Source organism: Octopus sinensis, linkage group LG1 (assembly GCF_006345805.1).
Source record: "Octopus sinensis linkage group LG1, ASM634580v1, whole genome shotgun sequence".
Classification (NCBI taxonomy): domain Eukaryota; kingdom Metazoa; phylum Mollusca; class Cephalopoda; order Octopoda; family Octopodidae; genus Octopus; species Octopus sinensis.
In genome coordinates, this window is record NC_042997.1 from 60,805,288 (window position 1) to 60,824,170 (window position 18,883).

Consider the following 18,883-nt stretch of genomic DNA (forward strand, 5'->3'; position numbering starts at 1 on the left):
CAACATATTCAAATACAATTCACACATGCACATTCCCTCCTTCAGCTTTCACCTATTGTCCATCTCTGGTTAGAGATATTTTAGCAAGTAACTATTATTTAACGGAACTAGCATAGATAGGTACTTAAGTGTCAATTATTTTGGTAAATTTTATACCAAATTAGTCACCCAACCAAGTCCCAACACATTCTACTCACTCAAGAATGTGTATGCACACACACATAATTAAATAAAATAAATACTTCAAACTAATTTGAAGATTAAAGGGGAAAAAAGCTAAAATAAACAAACTACCATGCCTTTTCCTTGTCCTTTAACATTATATAATATCTCCATGCTTCTAATGTTACATCAGTCTGAAGAATCTTGCTTGGGTTGAACCAATAGACCACTGTGTGATATTAAAACCTTCCACTTCTGAAAATATAGTCTTACTCTTCAATTAACCCATATTAAGTTCTCTCTATCTGAGAAGTAATACAAAGTACAACTGATCCACTATGTGCACACACCCACACCAATATATAGATATATATACGTAAGATGCAACTAAATTTAAGCTTGAACTTTTTTAAGGCTTTTTTTTTATTTCCTTAATAATTCTTTATGTTTAATTTGGGAAACAACATTTCTAAATCCATTAGTCATTTAATGTGTAATGAACTTCCTCAAAATAATGTGATGGTAATAATGGTTTTAAATTTTGCACAAGGCCAGGTGAAATGGGTAAGCCAACTACATCAACTCTCAATGCTCAACAGGTACTTATTTTATTGGTCTCAAAAGGATGAAAGGCAAAGTCAGCCTCAGCAGAAATTGATGGCAATAATACTATGTTTGCGTGCTTTGCGGTATTTTGCAAGTGACCACTCAAATAATTTTATAACAAATACAATGATCAACAAAAAACCCCTAAAAAACGACTTGGTAAGTTTGCATGAATTTCATGATGAATTGTTGTGGCACAAACCTAATAACCCTTAACCACCTATAAGCTTACAAATGCACCTAGACACAGACTTACCAAATGACCAAACAACATCATCAAGAATTATTGACTAAACAGCATATGATCAGCAGATAAATTCCTTGAAATTTCACAGGAAATTAACAAAATTGACAACATTTCCACCATGGGCATCAGAAATCACTAATGTGCCAGTTATGGAAACTATGAATATAATCTGGGATAAAAACCCAATAAAAACCATCTGTTATAAAAGAAATATCATAAAAATGTTTCTGTTTGTTCTGCTCAACTGAGGTTTTCTTCCATTGTCCACAAGGTAATCTATACATCTTAAAAGCATGGAGTGGCTATGAATACCCCACACAGATGTACATTTATAGTTTTCTGTAGAGCTAATATAGAACTACACTGCAAATGATGAGAATAACTGTGGAAGAAATGGTAAATAAGAAAATACAAACCAAAATAAAACACATACATTAAATGTAAAATAAATCATTAAATGTACCAGAACTTTCTATTATATGATAATAAGTCCAACACATGATTTCATTAGCTGTAAAATTATTGCCATTTATCTGACTCACTGCAAAACACATAAATAATATGCTATTACTACCATCACTGTATTTTGAGAATAGTACTATATAAGTCTCAAAGCTTTAATGTACTAATACTAGATTAAGAAAGGCTATTGTTCTAAACTAGACATAAAAAACAAAAAATGAATATGATAAATCCTTAATTAAAAAAATCAAGTTTGAACAGTCTGTCATTCATGTCATTAATAAATTCTTCAGGTGTACAAAATTCTGGTTTCACATCAGTAAAACTGTTGTGTGGGTTTAGTGAAGTGTAAAATATGATCCAAATAATAAGACAAAAAGCAAAGTCTAGAAGATTCACAATATAAAAGTGCTCCTTTGATGCAAGTTTGATGAAGTACTACTCTAATGCCACAAATATCATGTAAATTTTCAATTTAAACTTTTAGGTAAACTGGCATTCAAGGCCAAGTTGGTAAATAAACAATTGTAACTGATCATCAAAATATTTCTTTGTCTTATTATTTGGATTACACACACACATACATATATATATATAGACACACACACACACAATCAGATAGACTCCATGAAGACTGGTGCTGATATACGCTGGCAAGATTTGCATTATTTAGTAAAATCAACAAAAAGCATATAATGAACTTGCTGTGGGGAATAGAAAAGCCAATGTTTTAAATAGAATAATATTTCAGAGTAATTTTTATGCTTGTTAACTAAAGCTCTGTAATTCCCTTAAATTTCTCTCCTATCAACTTTTCCCCGAAGAAGAATACTGACTGAAACGTTGGATTTTCCACTACCCCAAGGCAAGCTCACTGTACTCTTTTTGTCAATTTTACTATACTAAAGAGTGCTGAAAAGTTCCTGATTTTAAGGGTATTGCGAAAAGCCTGGTTGGAGGACCAACCTTTAGAGTTCTTTTACAGGGCTTAGAAAAACTGAAGGACCACTGCAATAAGTGTGTAAATCTGAGAGGAAAATATGTTGAATAAAATCATAATTAAGTGATCCTCCTGTATTTTCTTTTATTCAAAGCCAGGAACTTTTCAGCATCCCCTTGTATATGTTTAAAATGACTTGATACAAAACAACACATTTTCCTCCTACTTTTCTTTACTTTCCGTGTACTCCTTCTTTCAGTGTAGCTAACTTCTGAAGAAAAACTTAAGCAAGAAATGTCAAAGACATTTATAATTTCACAATCTTTCATTGAGCAAAATATATAATGGTTTCTGGTTTAGGCACAAGGCTAGAAATTTTGAAGGGAGGAAATTAGTTGAGTAGACCAACCTCACTACATGACTGGTTGTGTATTTTATTGATTTCAGAGGGATGAAAGACAAAGTTGACTAGCAGTATTTGAGAGCAAAGTGCCAGAATAAATGTTGGTGGGCTATTTTTCTGATGGTCTAACAATTTTATCAGCCCACTGCCTCTTTTGGAAACTAAAATATTAATACCATCCAGTTTTCACTTTGTCTTTTGTGTTGTTTTTGTTGCACATTTTGAATATATGTAACATGGAAATAGATACATATAAAGAAACACACACACACATATATATTTCGTTTTTATATATTTGTATGTATATACACAAACATGTATTTACATTTACAATATGAATATAGAATCAACAAGAAATATGCAAATAACTGTATATTGATTATATATCTCAAAGGTAATTCAGCTATAAACAGTAAATTGCATTGCATTAAATTAAAAATCCCCGGGGCAGAAGAAAGGTGACAAGATGCCTGCAGAATTTGAATTATGAATTTTCTGTAAAGTAGCTAGAATTTCTCTGTAAATGCTCTACTAAAATTTGAGTGCATCATTTATACTGTCAAATATGGTGCATGTGTGTGTATATATGTATACATACATACATGCATACATATGTGTATATATATATATATATATATATATATAATGATAAATATCTGCAAGTGCATCTAGTACAACTAAGCGCACATACAGATTTGATCACAATTTGCATGTAGGGGCAAAAACAAATGCATTTTTACATTTAATGTAGTCAATAAAACTCACATACATTGTTATATTCACCTTTATTTTATCATGTTGAAATAGATATTATATATTGAGATCTTTAAATGAGCATCTATGGCCTAGATACTGATATTCTACTTTAGTATGTTATAGCCTTATATTTTTCAATTAAACATAGTTGAAAGCTGACTAAAACATAAAGAGAGTGTCAGTGGGAACTGATATGTATTTCATTTGTTCTATGTTTCATAAACTCAGTGCACTTTCAAATAATGGTATTGTCTCTGATACCATTTGATATTCATTCTGTGTCAGGATTCACAAGAGGAAATTGAGAATTGTTAGAAAACAAAAAAATTCTTTATACTGCTCTTGAATGAAATTGCTGTTGGGAACATCTCTTGTTCATATTGCCTATTAGACAGGCATTGTAAGTAGTAGATTATATTGAGGAAAAGATTCTTTGAAAGCTGATGACATAAACTCAAGAAGATAAATAAGCTTAAACATCCATATAGTTTGTGTTTTGATTTATACTTGTAAGATACTTACTGAGTTTGTATCAGATCCATCGAGTTGTTGTGTCCGATAAATTCCAATAGGAATTTCACATGTTGTTGAGCAAAGTTTCTGGTACAGCCGTCCATATGTTCTTATCCATAAATCATCTTTTGCTATCTTCATCTAAAAAGCCAAAATATGAAATCAAAAAAGTTTCTGTTTTACAAAAATACACTGTAATTATATATTTCATTACAGAATTTCTGTGGAAAACATCAATGAGCGATAAATGTTCAGTTTTATAGTTAATTACTTGAGGCAAATGGGGAAAAATATGTTCCAATTTATAATTTAGTTTTATATATATATACATATATGTACACACATACAAAAAGGTGATGCATAAAACATCAAAACATATATACCCATGGGAATTAGGAGCTTAATTACTCATAAGTAATTAAGCTCCAATATGCCAATGTGTAATTAGGTTGCAGTATATCTAAAAGAATCTTGTGTTTATACACATAATCTGCAAAAATCATCCACAACAGCATTGTATCTTTAGAATAAAAGGCAGAGAATCATAACTTCCACATAAAAACCATAACTTAATTACTTTCAACAGCTGTTTTATTAGAAATTAGCATAATTAATTCTACAATTACATGTTTAGTGTACATAGGTAATGATAAGTGAATTAAATTAATTTTCACTAATTACATATCTTAATTATGGAATTATAGAATTAATTATGCCTATTGCCAATGAAACAGCAGTTGAAAGTGATTAAATTATGATTTATTTGTGAATCTTATGCTTCTCTTTTTATCTACCTATTTATGTGTACACAGTACACACACACACACAGTGCACAGAAAGGATTATAACCCAAGCTGCATCCCCATTTTCTAGTAATCAAATATATGTATGTATGTAGATGTTTTAGATTAAATGAGAAAATCATACATATAAGTTGAGATTCCTGGTGCATTATATTTGCAAAGTAAATATGTATTAAAACAAAGACTGGAATATGTAGTAACATTTTAATTCCATGTTACACAAGTTTCAATAGAATATGGGAAATACCTTTTAATAATAATAATAATAATAATAATAATATAAATATAATAAACTCATAATAGAAATAAGCATATATGTATAAACATGTAGACCCAACTGTAAATCTTCAGACAGATTAAAAATAGATTAAAAAGAATATTATTTTGAATCTATGAAACAGCAGCAGAGGAAATAAGAAATATATATGTATAAGAAATGCAATGTCTGAAATTCAGTCTACTGAAGTGATAGAATTTCATTTAAAAAATAATGATATACATGAATTTATGCAGTAATCAACCCACTCATAAATCAGTCTTCCAAAGGAGTCAAACTGTATACTTACACAAGATAAGTGGCCAGATCCCACTGCTTGGTCAATACCAAGTAGCAGACGAACAAATGTTATCAAATAGTCTTTTACAAATGCCTATATGAAAAGATGGAAACATCATGGATTACAGTTTCGTTCTGAAAACAATTTTACATGTATTGGAAATGCTAAGTGCAATATAGATGCATTTATTTACTAGTATCAGTTATAAATGCTTGCTTAATTAACATAAATATTCTATTTAACTTATCTCAAATGTGCAAAAAGTTTCTTTTATAACTTTAGTGTAAACAACAAATCATTTACCATCATAAATAATCAATACTAATTAATAATTAATATTTACTCCTAATTATATCATAATTAACTTTTATCTTGAGTCAAACCTAATCTTTATTCAAATTTCTGCAGTTTATAATTCACATTAGTTTCTCTGAATTCTAACAAATTTTTAAACATATACATACATGAAGTTTTGTTCAACTTAGTCATTTGGTTAACCAGTTGTTAATTTAATGTTGGATATTTTGACAGCAAATGTCTCAAATACTTCATGAAAAACTTTATCTCCAAAATTGCAATCTACTGGAATTAACTCCTTGCCCACATTTTCCCAATAGAATTTTAAGCTAAACATCAACTACAATAATCTTATCAATTTAGGATAGTTTGCCAAGTAAACAAGCACCTCCCTTCTTTCCTGTATGAAACTGCAAATAAAATATTTGTAGCAGACACCATTCTGTTTGTGGTAATCTTTAACATGCAACAATAAATTAGTATTCACAATCCACCCTTTTTTCAGATGGTCCATTACAAGTTGTGCAGCTGCTGTTCAAATAAGAGCTCTGAAGATCATTATTCACTAAAATTAATATCTATCATCTATTAATGACTCTTATGGTTAAAGCCCATTCTGTACACTAAAATATTTCTGTTCAATATATAACCTTCTTTCAGTTGCACCTATATACATATCCAGGTCAAGTGTATATCCACCAAGTTTGATATTGCATCCTTCATTCTTCAACCCAACAGACTCACCAAAATCCTAAATATAAAAAAAAAGCCAACAAATTTGTTCTATTTCTACCTTTCATATGTTACACAATATTTTTCCAATGTTTGCGTTCTTTTACTTATTTTTATATTGGAGTTGATCCAAGATTTCTCAAAAGGTTTTTATATTATATTAATATAACCTTATTTTTATGTGTCCAAACATAACACACAGTCCTAAAGATGAAGTTGAGTCAAACAGAAAATGCAATTTTTAAAATCTTCAATTCTAAAAAGAAAATAATAAACAAAAGAAAATAGAATTTTTTTACCTGATATAATAAAGTATCCAACATACTAGCACTAAAGACATTGCCAGCTGCAAATGGTAATCTGAACATGTAGTACATATGGGATCCTTTCTCTTTTTCTTTCTTTAAAAAATAAAAAAAATAGATAAAATGTTCTTTGCATTCTTATTCCTTTTATCAGTTTTAATTCTTTAGAGAAACGATGGAAAATTAAGAAACATAAACATCAAACAAATTATGTTAGGGAATAGTAGTCAAAAGTTTGTGTCAAATGTAAATCTTTAATGAAAGAATAGAAAGTAAGGCTTTCATAAAATTTCAGTAACACATCAAGATGACTTTTGTAAAAATTTCTTCCATCACAGATTGAGACAATATATGCAGATCATTTCAGCAAAATTTGTGGATCTTTTCTCTATCTCTAACCATAATTTTAATCCAGTGTATTCTTTAAAGTACAAGTAATTGAACACAAACACTTTTTGCAATCATGTGGTTCCAAGTATGATCCTAAGATGAAGTACTTGGGACAAAAGTATTCTATCACAGCCTTGGCTGATGAACACCAAGTGGGAGAAATTTAGTAGACAGGCACAGCATGGAAGCTTGTCGCATCTGTGCATACACACTTATGGGCAGTAAAGAAATAAGAAAATGAAGGGGAGTTTATTTTCGAATGAAAAAAAATTACCTTAATTTGAAAAATAAAAGAAATATAAAAAACCCACATTATTTATGGGATGACTCAACAGAATGATGGAGAACCCCTTGTTTCAAATGTTTATAATGTCCTATCACATAAGTAATATAATTCCAAATATTCTTTCAGTAACTCATGTGCTTGTATATTAAAAAAACTACCACTATTTTAGGAAAATATGTGTGAGAGAAACTTCCAACATTCCTGATCTTTCAGCAAGTTTTAAGATGAGAAAACACACTTACCTTTTCAATTTTGGAAACTTGGAATGAATAAGAATCTTTTGCTCGGAATTGCATAAATCTCATATTGGATGACTGTGATAATTCTGTGATGATATTAGCACTAGGAAATAATCTAAAAAGAGGAAAAATTCAGCTGTTTTATATTTTAAAAAAAATAACGTTTTAGAAATAGAAACTTGCATGTTTTTGCATTTGTTCATTTTATGCCTATTTTTCCATGCCAGCATGGATTAGATTTATATGAAGCAGCATTTTATGACAAGATGTCCTCCCTGTCACCATCTTTTAGCCGTTCTAGAAAGGATATTGTAAAAAAAAATGGCAGAACACTGGAACACATTATTAACAAGGAATGTAAACATCACTGTTTTAGTCAGGTAGTATCAACATTTATACATGTGCATACATGCATGCATGTATACACACACACACACGCATGACAGGTTTTCATAGATTCTGTCAACCAGTTCCATTCTCAAGGCATTGGTAATCCTGAGGCTAAAGTAGCAGACTCTTGCCAAGGTTTCCATGAAGCCAGATAGAATTTGAAACCACATGGTTATAAGACAAACTCTGTTGCAACATAACCATGCCCATACATCTTGAAATCAGCTTCAATCAGAACAGATTTTCATTTCCAACTTTTAAAAAAATATATTAATATTCTTGTTATAAATTTAATACCATTAAAAAAACAATTTGAATGTCATTTGAATAAATTCTACTGATTAACACACACTTAAATTTGAATTTCTTTTAGTCTGCTTTGAAACCACATTTTTTGTACAAAACTAAATGATCTGATCTATTTAGTATATCAGTTAAGTTTGGATGATGGCAATGCCTGCTCTCTAAAAATTTGGATTTGATAAAGTAGATATATAGTTGACATTAAGACTAAGTATAGAAAATATTTAATTATTGATCTATTTTTAGTAATAAAGAAAATTTAAAATGTTTCAAGAAGTTATTTTGCTACCTGTGTATGTTTGAATATTATTAAAAAAATACCTCAATAATTTCTGCATACAGTGTTATATGCATAAAATATTCAAAGGTATTAAAAAGGTGTGTAAAATAAAATATATAAAATTTAGCTGATAAACAAAATATATAAATTTAGTTGATAAACAAAATTCGTTGGAAATAATATATATATACAGGTTACACCAGTTAACGATGTGAGTAGTGGCCGTGGTTACTTATACATTTCCTTTAAGAAATGTGTTTGTTCCATCACTGTGAAATACTATGTATTCAAAGTCTGCTCTATCTCTATTTTCTTCTTTCCCTCTGCATTTTTGTATTCTTTTACTAGTATCTGTCTTTGGGCAGCAGCCATGTGAGGCACTGTTTCCAAGGGTTTTAATGATTATATTGATCCCAGAATGTCATCTCGTAATTATTTTATTGATTGCATAAAGGATATAAGGAAAATACGCCCATGATGGAAATGGACCAAACTTGAATGGAACTAAGTACCACAAAGTATTTTTTGCTTGAAACACTGAGTTTACTCAGATATCCCTTACTGATTCTCCCCACCACACACACACACACAAATCAGGTCAAGTTTTTTTTTTTTTTTTACACAGTTTTCTGATTTGCAAACATTAACTTGCAAGACTTTGGTTGGCATAAGGTTTTGGTAGAAGTCACTTTCTCAAAGTGCAGCATAGTGGGATTGAATCAGAAATTACATGGTTGCAAAATGAACTTCTTTGCTTCATAGACATGCCTGTATTGATTTCTCTCAGATATTTGAGTTCTGTCTCAGATCAGATGTAGTCAGAAACCATTCAACAACAAAGAATTGTACTACATTTTGTATATAACAGACATATCAAATATTTCGCCAATGTAATATTTAACTACTTACTTGAATATGGTCTGGACAGCAACAATTGTATTACAATCTGATAAGGTATCTTCTTCTGCTGAATTCGAACTTTCTTTATTCACAATGACCACATTATCAGCAAGCGTAATGCCTGCCCTAAGAAGATCATCTAGACTATAAAAATAAATACGAATATGTTAATAAGTATTAAAATATTTGCCAAAAGTACATACAAAGTCTTAGATTTCGATATAAATTGATGTACCAAATATTTTCATCTTTGGCGATAAATGGTTATGCTTTCTTTGCAGTAACAGATGAAATGAAAATAATTAATTGAATATATATATATGTATATATATATATATATATATATATATATATATTATATATATATATATATACACACACACACACACACACACACACACACATATATATATATATATATTATATATATATTATAATGTCCATATTATTTCTAAGAGGAAGTATGCTGATGACTCTTGAGTTACAAGTTTGTAAAACAACTTGATATATGCAACTAAAATAGCATTAAATTAAAATTAACATCTGTGTATCATGCTAAATGTTTACACAACATTAAAAGACAAGATGCTGTGAAAATGTCTAAGATAAAATTTGTTCATAGACTTGAGTTAAAGGAACAATATATATTGGAACAAGATGAACATCTTCACTGTAGTGTTTCAAGAGAATGACATGTGTTTCACCAATGGTGGGGCTTAGATCGTGGTTACAAGTTTGTATTTTGGAGAAGTGTACTATAACAGCAGAACTATAGAATTGCATTGTCACGACTTTACTGTACTTGATTTTAAAAATATTAATACTTGCACTGTCTCATTGCCACAGGTAGAGTCTTTGGATTTGCTTGTATCTCCTCTTCGGCAAAAATATTTGCTAATTTAATTTCAGTTTCCTTTTAATTGCAGGTTAGGATTTGTTGGGTAAAAACAGCATTCTTTTGAAAACCACAACACAAAGAAACTATTCCAAGTGAGAGATACCAAACAACTTGATCAACTATTATCTCATATTTTGTATGTCTTTACTTCATTCTAGATGTGAATGGTTTTACTTTTTGCAATGTTGTTGAGGGAAAGTCAAAAATTAATCATTTACTTACCATTCTATCGATCCTAGCATCCAGTAAACTAATGGAAAGTAACATATTGTCTCTAAGAAATTAGTATCTGGTCTGAAATAAAAATTATAATTAAGCATACAATTAAAAGAACAATTTTTAAAAAATAAAATATAAAAAAGGAGAAAAAATATGAAAATTCGTAAAGGTAACTGAAAAATTATACAATTTAATAGTAGAGATTTGTTACATTAACACAAGGACAAGCACAGTCAAATGAATCAACCTAGTAATTGCTGGACACTTATTTTATCAATCTTAGAAGAAAAACAAATTAATTTCACCCCTCTACTTTCGGGGCCATCGAATTATTTAATCTAACATTACTGTTTCTGATACTTCATCATTCTCTCTCTCTCTATAATAATAATAATAATAATAATAATAATAATATAATAATAATAATAATATAAATAGAATTAGTGTTACATTAATATAATTTTTACAGTGTGCTTTCATTGCACAACTTAGTGCAATTCTATGTGCTTTGGGTGCAGATGTTATGTTTTTTTGTTTTGGTTTTGTGTTTTTCTATTGTACAGAAGAAAGGTGAACATTTCTTGTAGCAATATCTTCTGTGTATTATATATATGGAAGTTTTGGTGTTTTAGTTATATATTAGTCTAAATTTATTTTTATCATACTCAAGGCATTTATTAAGGTTTTTTTTTTATATATTGGCGATAACAACAATCTAGTTATTTCCATTTGGATAGTTTCTACATTTCTTTCAGAGATATATATATGCTGAAAATGATATATTACAACATATTTCCTTTTCTGATCATTTTGACAAGAATGTATAGAGATTTCTTTTAATATTTCTGTTTGTGTCAATTGTAACATCTGACAGTATGGACACTTTGCTATTTTCTGAACTGTTTGTGGTGTGAAGTTTGCACCCCCGCATTTGTTTGGTTATTCCATAATACTAATAATTACTGGTGTGTGAACTTGTTAATTCTCATGTATATATATATATATATATATATATATATATATATATATATATATATATATTTATGTATAGTAGAGGCACAATGGCCCAGTGGTTAAGGCAGTGGACTCGCGGTCATAGGATCACAGTTTTGATTCCCAGACCAAGTGTTGTGAGTGTTTATTGAACAAAAACACCTAAAGCTCCACGAGGCTCTGGTAGGGGGTGGTGGTGAACCCTGCTGTACTCTTTCACCTCAACTTTCTCTCCCTCTTTCTATTGTACTCATATTTTCAAAGGGCCAGCCTTGTCACACTCTGTGTCACACTGAATCTCCCTGAGAACTACATTAAGGGTATTCATGTCTGTGGAGTACTCAATCACTTGCACGTTAATTTCACAAGCAGGCTGTTCCATTGATCGGTTCAACTGGAACCCTTGTCATCGTAACTGGCAGAGTGCCACGATATATATATTCACTATGAAAGCTAACACTAGTCAACTTTAAAAAATATAATTACATATATGTAATTTCTCTTTGTACTCTGCTTCAAAAGTTTTTGGTAATATGGGATGGCTATCAAAAATTTTTTAGTCACAACTCGAGCTCTGTGCTCAGTTTCCTTATTATTCAACACTATTGGCCAGATTGCAATTCTATTTCCATTTAGCTTTTATGTTTTTGCTAGTTCCAGTTGTTTTTCATCCTTCAAAGGCTGTTTAATACTTACAATCCAACAAAAGATATTTCAAAATAATTTTCTAGTTGCAGAAGACCTCTACATCTCAGTATTTGTGATAGATGCAATCTTTCAGTGTTGGCTTTTGAGTGCATATTCTAAATGCAGTCATTATTTTCCTTATTTTCTTAACTAGTCTTTCTTAGATTATGTAGAGGACATAGTAAAATTATTACTAGGACAACTTAAATACATCCTTTTTCACATTTAACTTTTCTTCAAGTATTAATCTAATGTATCTAAAAGATCTCCTGAGTATATCTGTGTTTAATCTTATTCCTTATCTGTTTCTTTATCTAATATAGTGTTAGTGGCTCCAGTTAGTCTTTGCTTTTTTTTTTTTTTTCGATAGTCATCTTGACACATCTATTTCCCTACTAAATCTATATGCCAAGGTTTCCAGCTTTTATCCGATCTGCAGCAAACAACTTGATAAACAGGATATGATTTATTGTTATCCCAAAATAACACCATTCTTATCCATTCTAATTTTGTATTTTGGTTAAAAGTTTTAGTGAAAAAAAAAAAAATCAAAAAATGGGGTGGAGGAAATGAATCTCCTTTGTATGGATTTCTTTAATAGAGATAAGATGGTTTTTATAATTTCCTTTCACAAAATTGTTTTCCATTTCATGACATATTTGACTTGTTAATGCTGCTGCCTTACTCAGGATAATGTTTCTTGAATTCACAAACAGAAAACACTGGCAAAATCAATCAGTGGCAATCCATTTACTGTTGACACTCCACTCAAAAGAATCTACTCTACTTGGTATTGTTGTGACATTGGTACTTGATTTTGTTTTATGTAGTTCTTGTAAATTATTGGTTAGAGAGATGAATTGTTTGTCTTGTTCAAAGAAGTCTTTTCCACTTTTATGGATAAAATCTTTGATTTAGCAAGCATTGTATCTTTGCTTCTTTTCTTCGTTTTGGATACTTATATTTCTTTTTGTGCTTTTTTTGATATTGATTATATTTAAAATTGAGATATTTTCTTCTATTTTATTTCTGTATGTTTGTTTTACCTTAGTGTGCATTTGAGTTTTGAGGAATTATACACTTTCCTTTGTTGTTGTTGCTATTTAGTGGCAGGTCAACTATGATCAGATGCATTCCAACCATAATCTTTCCATCTATTTTTAAAGGTATCTGGGTCTTTTCTGGTTGTCACCAGGTACCCAAGACACTGAGAAACTAAAAGAAGAAACCATGGCAGACACTAGCTGGCTACAGAAAGTTTAGCTAAATAACATACTATGTTGTGTGTAGGGACGGATGGCTTCAAGATCCATGACTGCCAACACTTGTAGGCATGTCACATGAAGAAAGATCTAGAACTACATAGTCTAATGTGACTTTCCTTATTAAAGATAAGGTGTAAACTGTGGGTAATTTAGCTGCTATTTCTGGCATAACTTAGCAGTTCAGCCAAAAGAGACTGATGGAATAAGTGCTAGGCTTCAAAAAATAAGTCTGAAGGTTGATCTGTCCGAGTAAAAACCATTCAATATGGTGCCTCAGCATGGCTGTATTAAAATGATTGAAACAATCAAAAGATAAAAGATATATCAAATGACCAAATTGAGAGCCCATTGTTGATTTGACATTCCTCTGTGATTATTACAGCTGTCCCTTTCATTATCTGATTTATTTTGATAAAGAAGATATACAAGATAATTTTTAACAGGTGTATGATTTATTATTTATAATTAATAGAGATGAGGCTCTTCTTCATCCCTATTAATCAGAAAAATTCTGTTGTCACTGTATGAAAATTTGCTTGGCACATAGAATTGGAAGAGTTGTCTATACAAAATGTATGGATAGCACATAGCATTGGGATAGGTGTTTATAAACTGTATACAAGAATTTAGGGATGAAGGATTGAAAAAGAGATAAAAATGGATATGTTTATGCTGATTCCTACTACTATTCAAACAAGTAACATAACATGGTTGGAATAAAAGATACTGCTCCTTATGTTTTGAGTTCAATTTTTGCCTTTCATCTTTTCAGGGGCCAATAAAATAGAGTATCAGTTGAATAACAATGGGATCAATGTAATCAGCTTACTTCTCTAAAATTGCTGGCCTTGTGTGAAAATTTGTAACCATTATTTCTTAAAGCTGGTGAGCTGGCAGAATCATTAGCATGCCAGACAAAATGCTTAACAGCAATTTTTCTGGCATTACATTCAGAGTTCAAATTCTGCTGAGGTTTACTTTGCCTTTCATCCTTTCACAGTTGATAAAACAAGTCCCAGCTGAGCACTGAGTTTGATGTAATGAACTAGCCTCATCTTCCAATATTTCAGGCTTGTGCCTATAGCAGAAAGGATTACTATAGCACACTGAGCGAAATGCTTAGTGATATTTTGTCTGTTGGTATATTCTGAGTTCAAATTCTGCTGAGGTTGACTTTGCCTTTCATCCTTTTGGGGTCAATAAATTAAGTACCAGTGAAACACTGGGGTTGCTGTAAATGACTAGTTCCCTCCCCACAAATTTTTGAGGCCTTGTGTCTATAGAAGAAAGAATTATTATTATCATCATTGTTATCATCATCATTATAATCAAGGTAGTGAGCTAGTAGATTAGTTACCACACAAGACAAAACACAATGCTTAGCAGATTTCCTTCCTGGTCTTTACATTCTGTGTTCAAAAGTTCCCAAGGTCAACTTTGTCTTTCATCTTTTTTAAGGTCAATAAAATAAGCACAAGTTCAGCACTGAGGTTGATGTAATTGACTAACCCCGTCCCCTAAAATTGTTGGCCTTATGCCATTATTATTATTACAGTGGTGAGCTGACAGTATCATTAGTGTGTTTTTGGTGTTTCATTTGAGTTTTTACCTTCTTATTTTAAAATTTCACAGAGGTAAACTTACCTCCAAAATTACTAGTTTTGTGCCTTTGGAGTTGAATCAACCAGCTTTACTCTAAGTCAAAATTTCAAGCATGCCTATAGATATTTAGTTACTACCTTTACTCTCTTAATGAAAATATTATCTGGATCAAATTTATCTTTCATCATACTGTGGTCAATATTGGGGTAAATATAACTGATTGTATGCACCTCCAATATTTGTAGTCTTGTATCTGTTTCAGAAATCATTGCTATTACCATTACTGATATAGTCAACTTTATTGTTTAACCCTTCAAGAGAGATAAAATAAGTACCAATAATGTACTGAAGTAATTCAAATGACTGCAACTACATTCATTTTCATACAAAAAGGTAGCTTTGTCTAATGTAAAAACAAGCATTATAATATTGGAGAATGTAGGGAATAGTTTACTAAGTAACACAAGGAGTGAAGACTCCAAATTTTCAGGCTCCTATCCTTCATTTTAGAGTGAGAAGAGAGAGAGGGAAAGAGATGTCAATTTGATTGCAAGTTATATTGTTTTGTTGTGAATGCAGAGTTTTAGAAATTTCCCAATAAGAATTTTAAAAAGAGAAGTTTTATTCAAGAATGAAAGTCATGCAAAGTCATCTTTTTTTTCCATATTCAACCAGCTCACAGCAGACATGCTAAGAATTGTTGGGTAGGAGTAAGAAGGATGAAAAATTAGATCTTTAAGGATTATGTTTGGGTTTCATTTGGAGTTTGTGAAAGTTTGGTAACAATAAAAACAGTGAAAATGTGGACCACTCTTGATAATTTGCCATTGATCAGAGTTTGGTGGCAAAAAAAACAAAACAATAATCTCTGACTTACAACTGATATACAAATGATCCTGAAATTTCCCTGTAGTAGATTCTATATCAAATTAGGAAAAACAGATGAAAAACTAATATTAGGTTCTGCTGTATTACATGTTACTTCAGTTAAAATAGCTTTTTAATGGACAACATTTTTGTTTATTATTTACATTAAATTCTAGATTCTAACAGCAATAAAAATGTTTATATATTAGTATCATTGTTTTGTTGGTATTATAAAACATTTTGTTTATCAGCGTTAATTTTGAAAGGGTTTATATTGAAAAAAGAAAAGTATGTTAAAACACTGGAGCCATACCCTATATATGCTATATATGGAAAGTTTATTAAGTTTGTCAACCTACAAGCAATCTTGTATATTTATGATATCTTAAACAGAGAAATGTCTGCATGGAAAAAAATATTGTGTGTTTGCTTATTTAGAATGCCTTTAAACTAGAAGGATCAAAGAATAATTACAGGATATTTTTCTAACAGGAAAAAAAAAATTTACTCATAATTTATATGAAAAATTTGAAACGTATCTCACTTTTTATTATATAAGAAATACAAATTACTATGCAAGAGAAACTAATGAGGTATCTTACCATTTATGATAAATGTTTTCTTTTTTTGTCTCTATGCTTTGAGGCAGTTTTTAAAATACATAATTCCAATATTAACCAACATATAATTTCCAGCATATTTTTCAACTTGAAATACATATTTAAACCAGAGGTGTCAAATTTGATTAGCTTTTTGGGCTGGATTGTAGATCTTGTAGATTAGACAGGGACAATTAGGGCAAAGAAAATGGATAAAAGATTCAACATAAATTATAACAACTTTATTGATAGTAAAGAAAGGAAAGAATATGAAGTGTTAGCAAAACTTATGCATACACATGTGTGGGAAAAAACTAATCCACAGAGTATGTAAAAATATATACAGTCCCACTAAGTAAGAATCCTTAAAGTGGAAATCGAGAAAGAAATTATTGAAATGGATGTTTACAGTTCCTGAAAAAAATCAATGCTCATAAGAAAGTTTGCATTATTTCATTATAAAACCTTTTACTACATCTCATATCATTATATAAAAATGTACATAAATTTGAAATTAAAAAAAGTATAGACAAAGTGGAAATATGACACACCATTTAATATATGATTTTATGAGTTTCATTTTATTAGTGGAGATTATGAAAGATATTTTAAGACGCACTGATTTGACAAGTCAAAACCAGCATTACAATATTTTACAGAATATTTTAAAATGAAGACAATTTAGTGTAAATTTTTTTATGAAGTTGAACTAAGGACCAAACTAAACATTGCTACAGGCCTGATTAAGCCTGCAGGTTGTATATTTGACACCCCTGTTTTAAATAATGAAGCAAAATAAAAATCAATTATTCATCAAACAGAAAGATTATCTTGTACCACTTTAACCCTGTACATAATGAAATTATTATATTCACTGTTTTAATATCCCTCTTAACAATTAAGGAAAAAAATTGTAACAGTTTTTATGCTTTTCTATTTATGTTACAAAAACATAAAAGAATTATGAATATTAGGAAGAATACTTACTTTTTTTCCAAAAGCAATACTATTGGGTTGAGAGTGTGTTTAGGACGAGCATGAGATCGGAGAGGCACAATAAAGTTGTACAAACCATTACTAGCATTATCAGCAGCTATAATAATTGCACGATTTGGCCAGTTGTAATCTTTTGCATTGATATAACTACAATGCTCACATGTCTATATTAAATAAAATTATATCAAAATAATGGTTAAAGAATTTTAGGCAATTTATATTAAACATGACTTTAAAAATATATTTTTAATAGTCATAAATTGTGGGATAATAGTAATGAAATACAAACAATTCATTAAAGGAATATGTAGACATTTAGGATAAATTTAGCTGAAATTGACCCTTTTTTTAGTAAATTATTTTATTAATTTGTGAATATTCAAAAATAAGTTAAATAAAAACAAATTAAATAAGTGAACATGAATCATTAAAATTTGATATTACCGTAGCTAACTGCAAACAACAAAGTGGCCGTTTTTCTCTTAGAAGGTGACATAAAGTGGGACTTGTACCAATATATGGTGTAACTGGAGGGAATCCTCGAATGTAACTGAAGAGTAAAATAGATATATTTTTTAAGAATCTATCATTTAATAGCTGATGAGTATTTTTTTATAATTTATTTAACTTTATAAAACTGTATGCATTTATGCATAATATAGTTTAGAATTAGAAAGTAACATCTGATTATACAAATGATTATGGAATATAAAGAGAGGAAAATTCATTTTCTGTTGAAAATGTTACTTCAAAATTATATATCAAATTTGACAAAATAATGGTTTCAAAGTTTGGCAGAGGGCCAGCCATTTTTGAAGGGAAGGGGAAGTCAATTATATCAACACCAGTACTTAACAGGTAGTTATTTTATTGACCCCAAAAATAATGAAGAACAAAAGTTTGAGGAAAACTGTTATGCATTTCATGGTAGTTAAGTAAGGAGTCTGAATGCTCTATTCATTAAATTTTGAAATATTTACAATTTGATTTTATATAAAATGATTTTACTATTTTAGTTAAAACAGTAATTTTGTGTATTTTATTTGAAACTGTTAAACATATCTGAGATGTATGCTGTGTCAAGACATTGTCCTTAGTAAATTCAGTCTGTGATACTATTCTATATTTCATTTTGAGCCACTCTAGCATTCTTAATGATCTTGGACAAGTAAAAGATATCACACAT

At 30.0% G+C, this 18,883-nt stretch overlaps 1 protein-coding gene across 6 annotated transcripts in view; it reads right to left on the reverse strand.

Moving 5' to 3' along the window:
* The window catches only part of LOC115211016 (potassium channel subfamily T member 2-like), a 752,122-nt gene that overhangs the window by 63,045 nt on the left and 670,194 nt on the right, over positions 1-18,883 (reverse strand). For 5 of the 6 annotated variants that reach the window (XM_036501492.1, XM_036501480.1, XM_036501498.1 and 2 more), the window contains 9 exons: positions 18,142-18,247; positions 17,689-17,861; positions 16,113-16,154; positions 10,692-10,763; positions 9,581-9,715; positions 7,702-7,813; positions 6,778-6,879; positions 5,459-5,542; positions 4,099-4,230 (listed from right to left, as the gene is read on the reverse strand). In XM_036501492.1, the coding sequence (XP_036357385.1) occupies positions 4,099-4,230; positions 5,459-5,542; positions 6,778-6,879; positions 7,702-7,813; positions 9,581-9,715; positions 10,692-10,763; positions 16,113-16,154; positions 17,689-17,861; positions 18,142-18,247 (958 nt within the window). The remainder of the gene's footprint in view (positions 1-4,098; positions 4,231-5,458; positions 5,543-6,777; positions 6,880-7,701; positions 7,814-9,580; positions 9,716-10,691; positions 10,764-16,112; positions 16,155-17,688; positions 17,862-18,141; positions 18,248-18,883) is intronic. The other variant, XM_036501487.1, reaches the window with a different exon arrangement.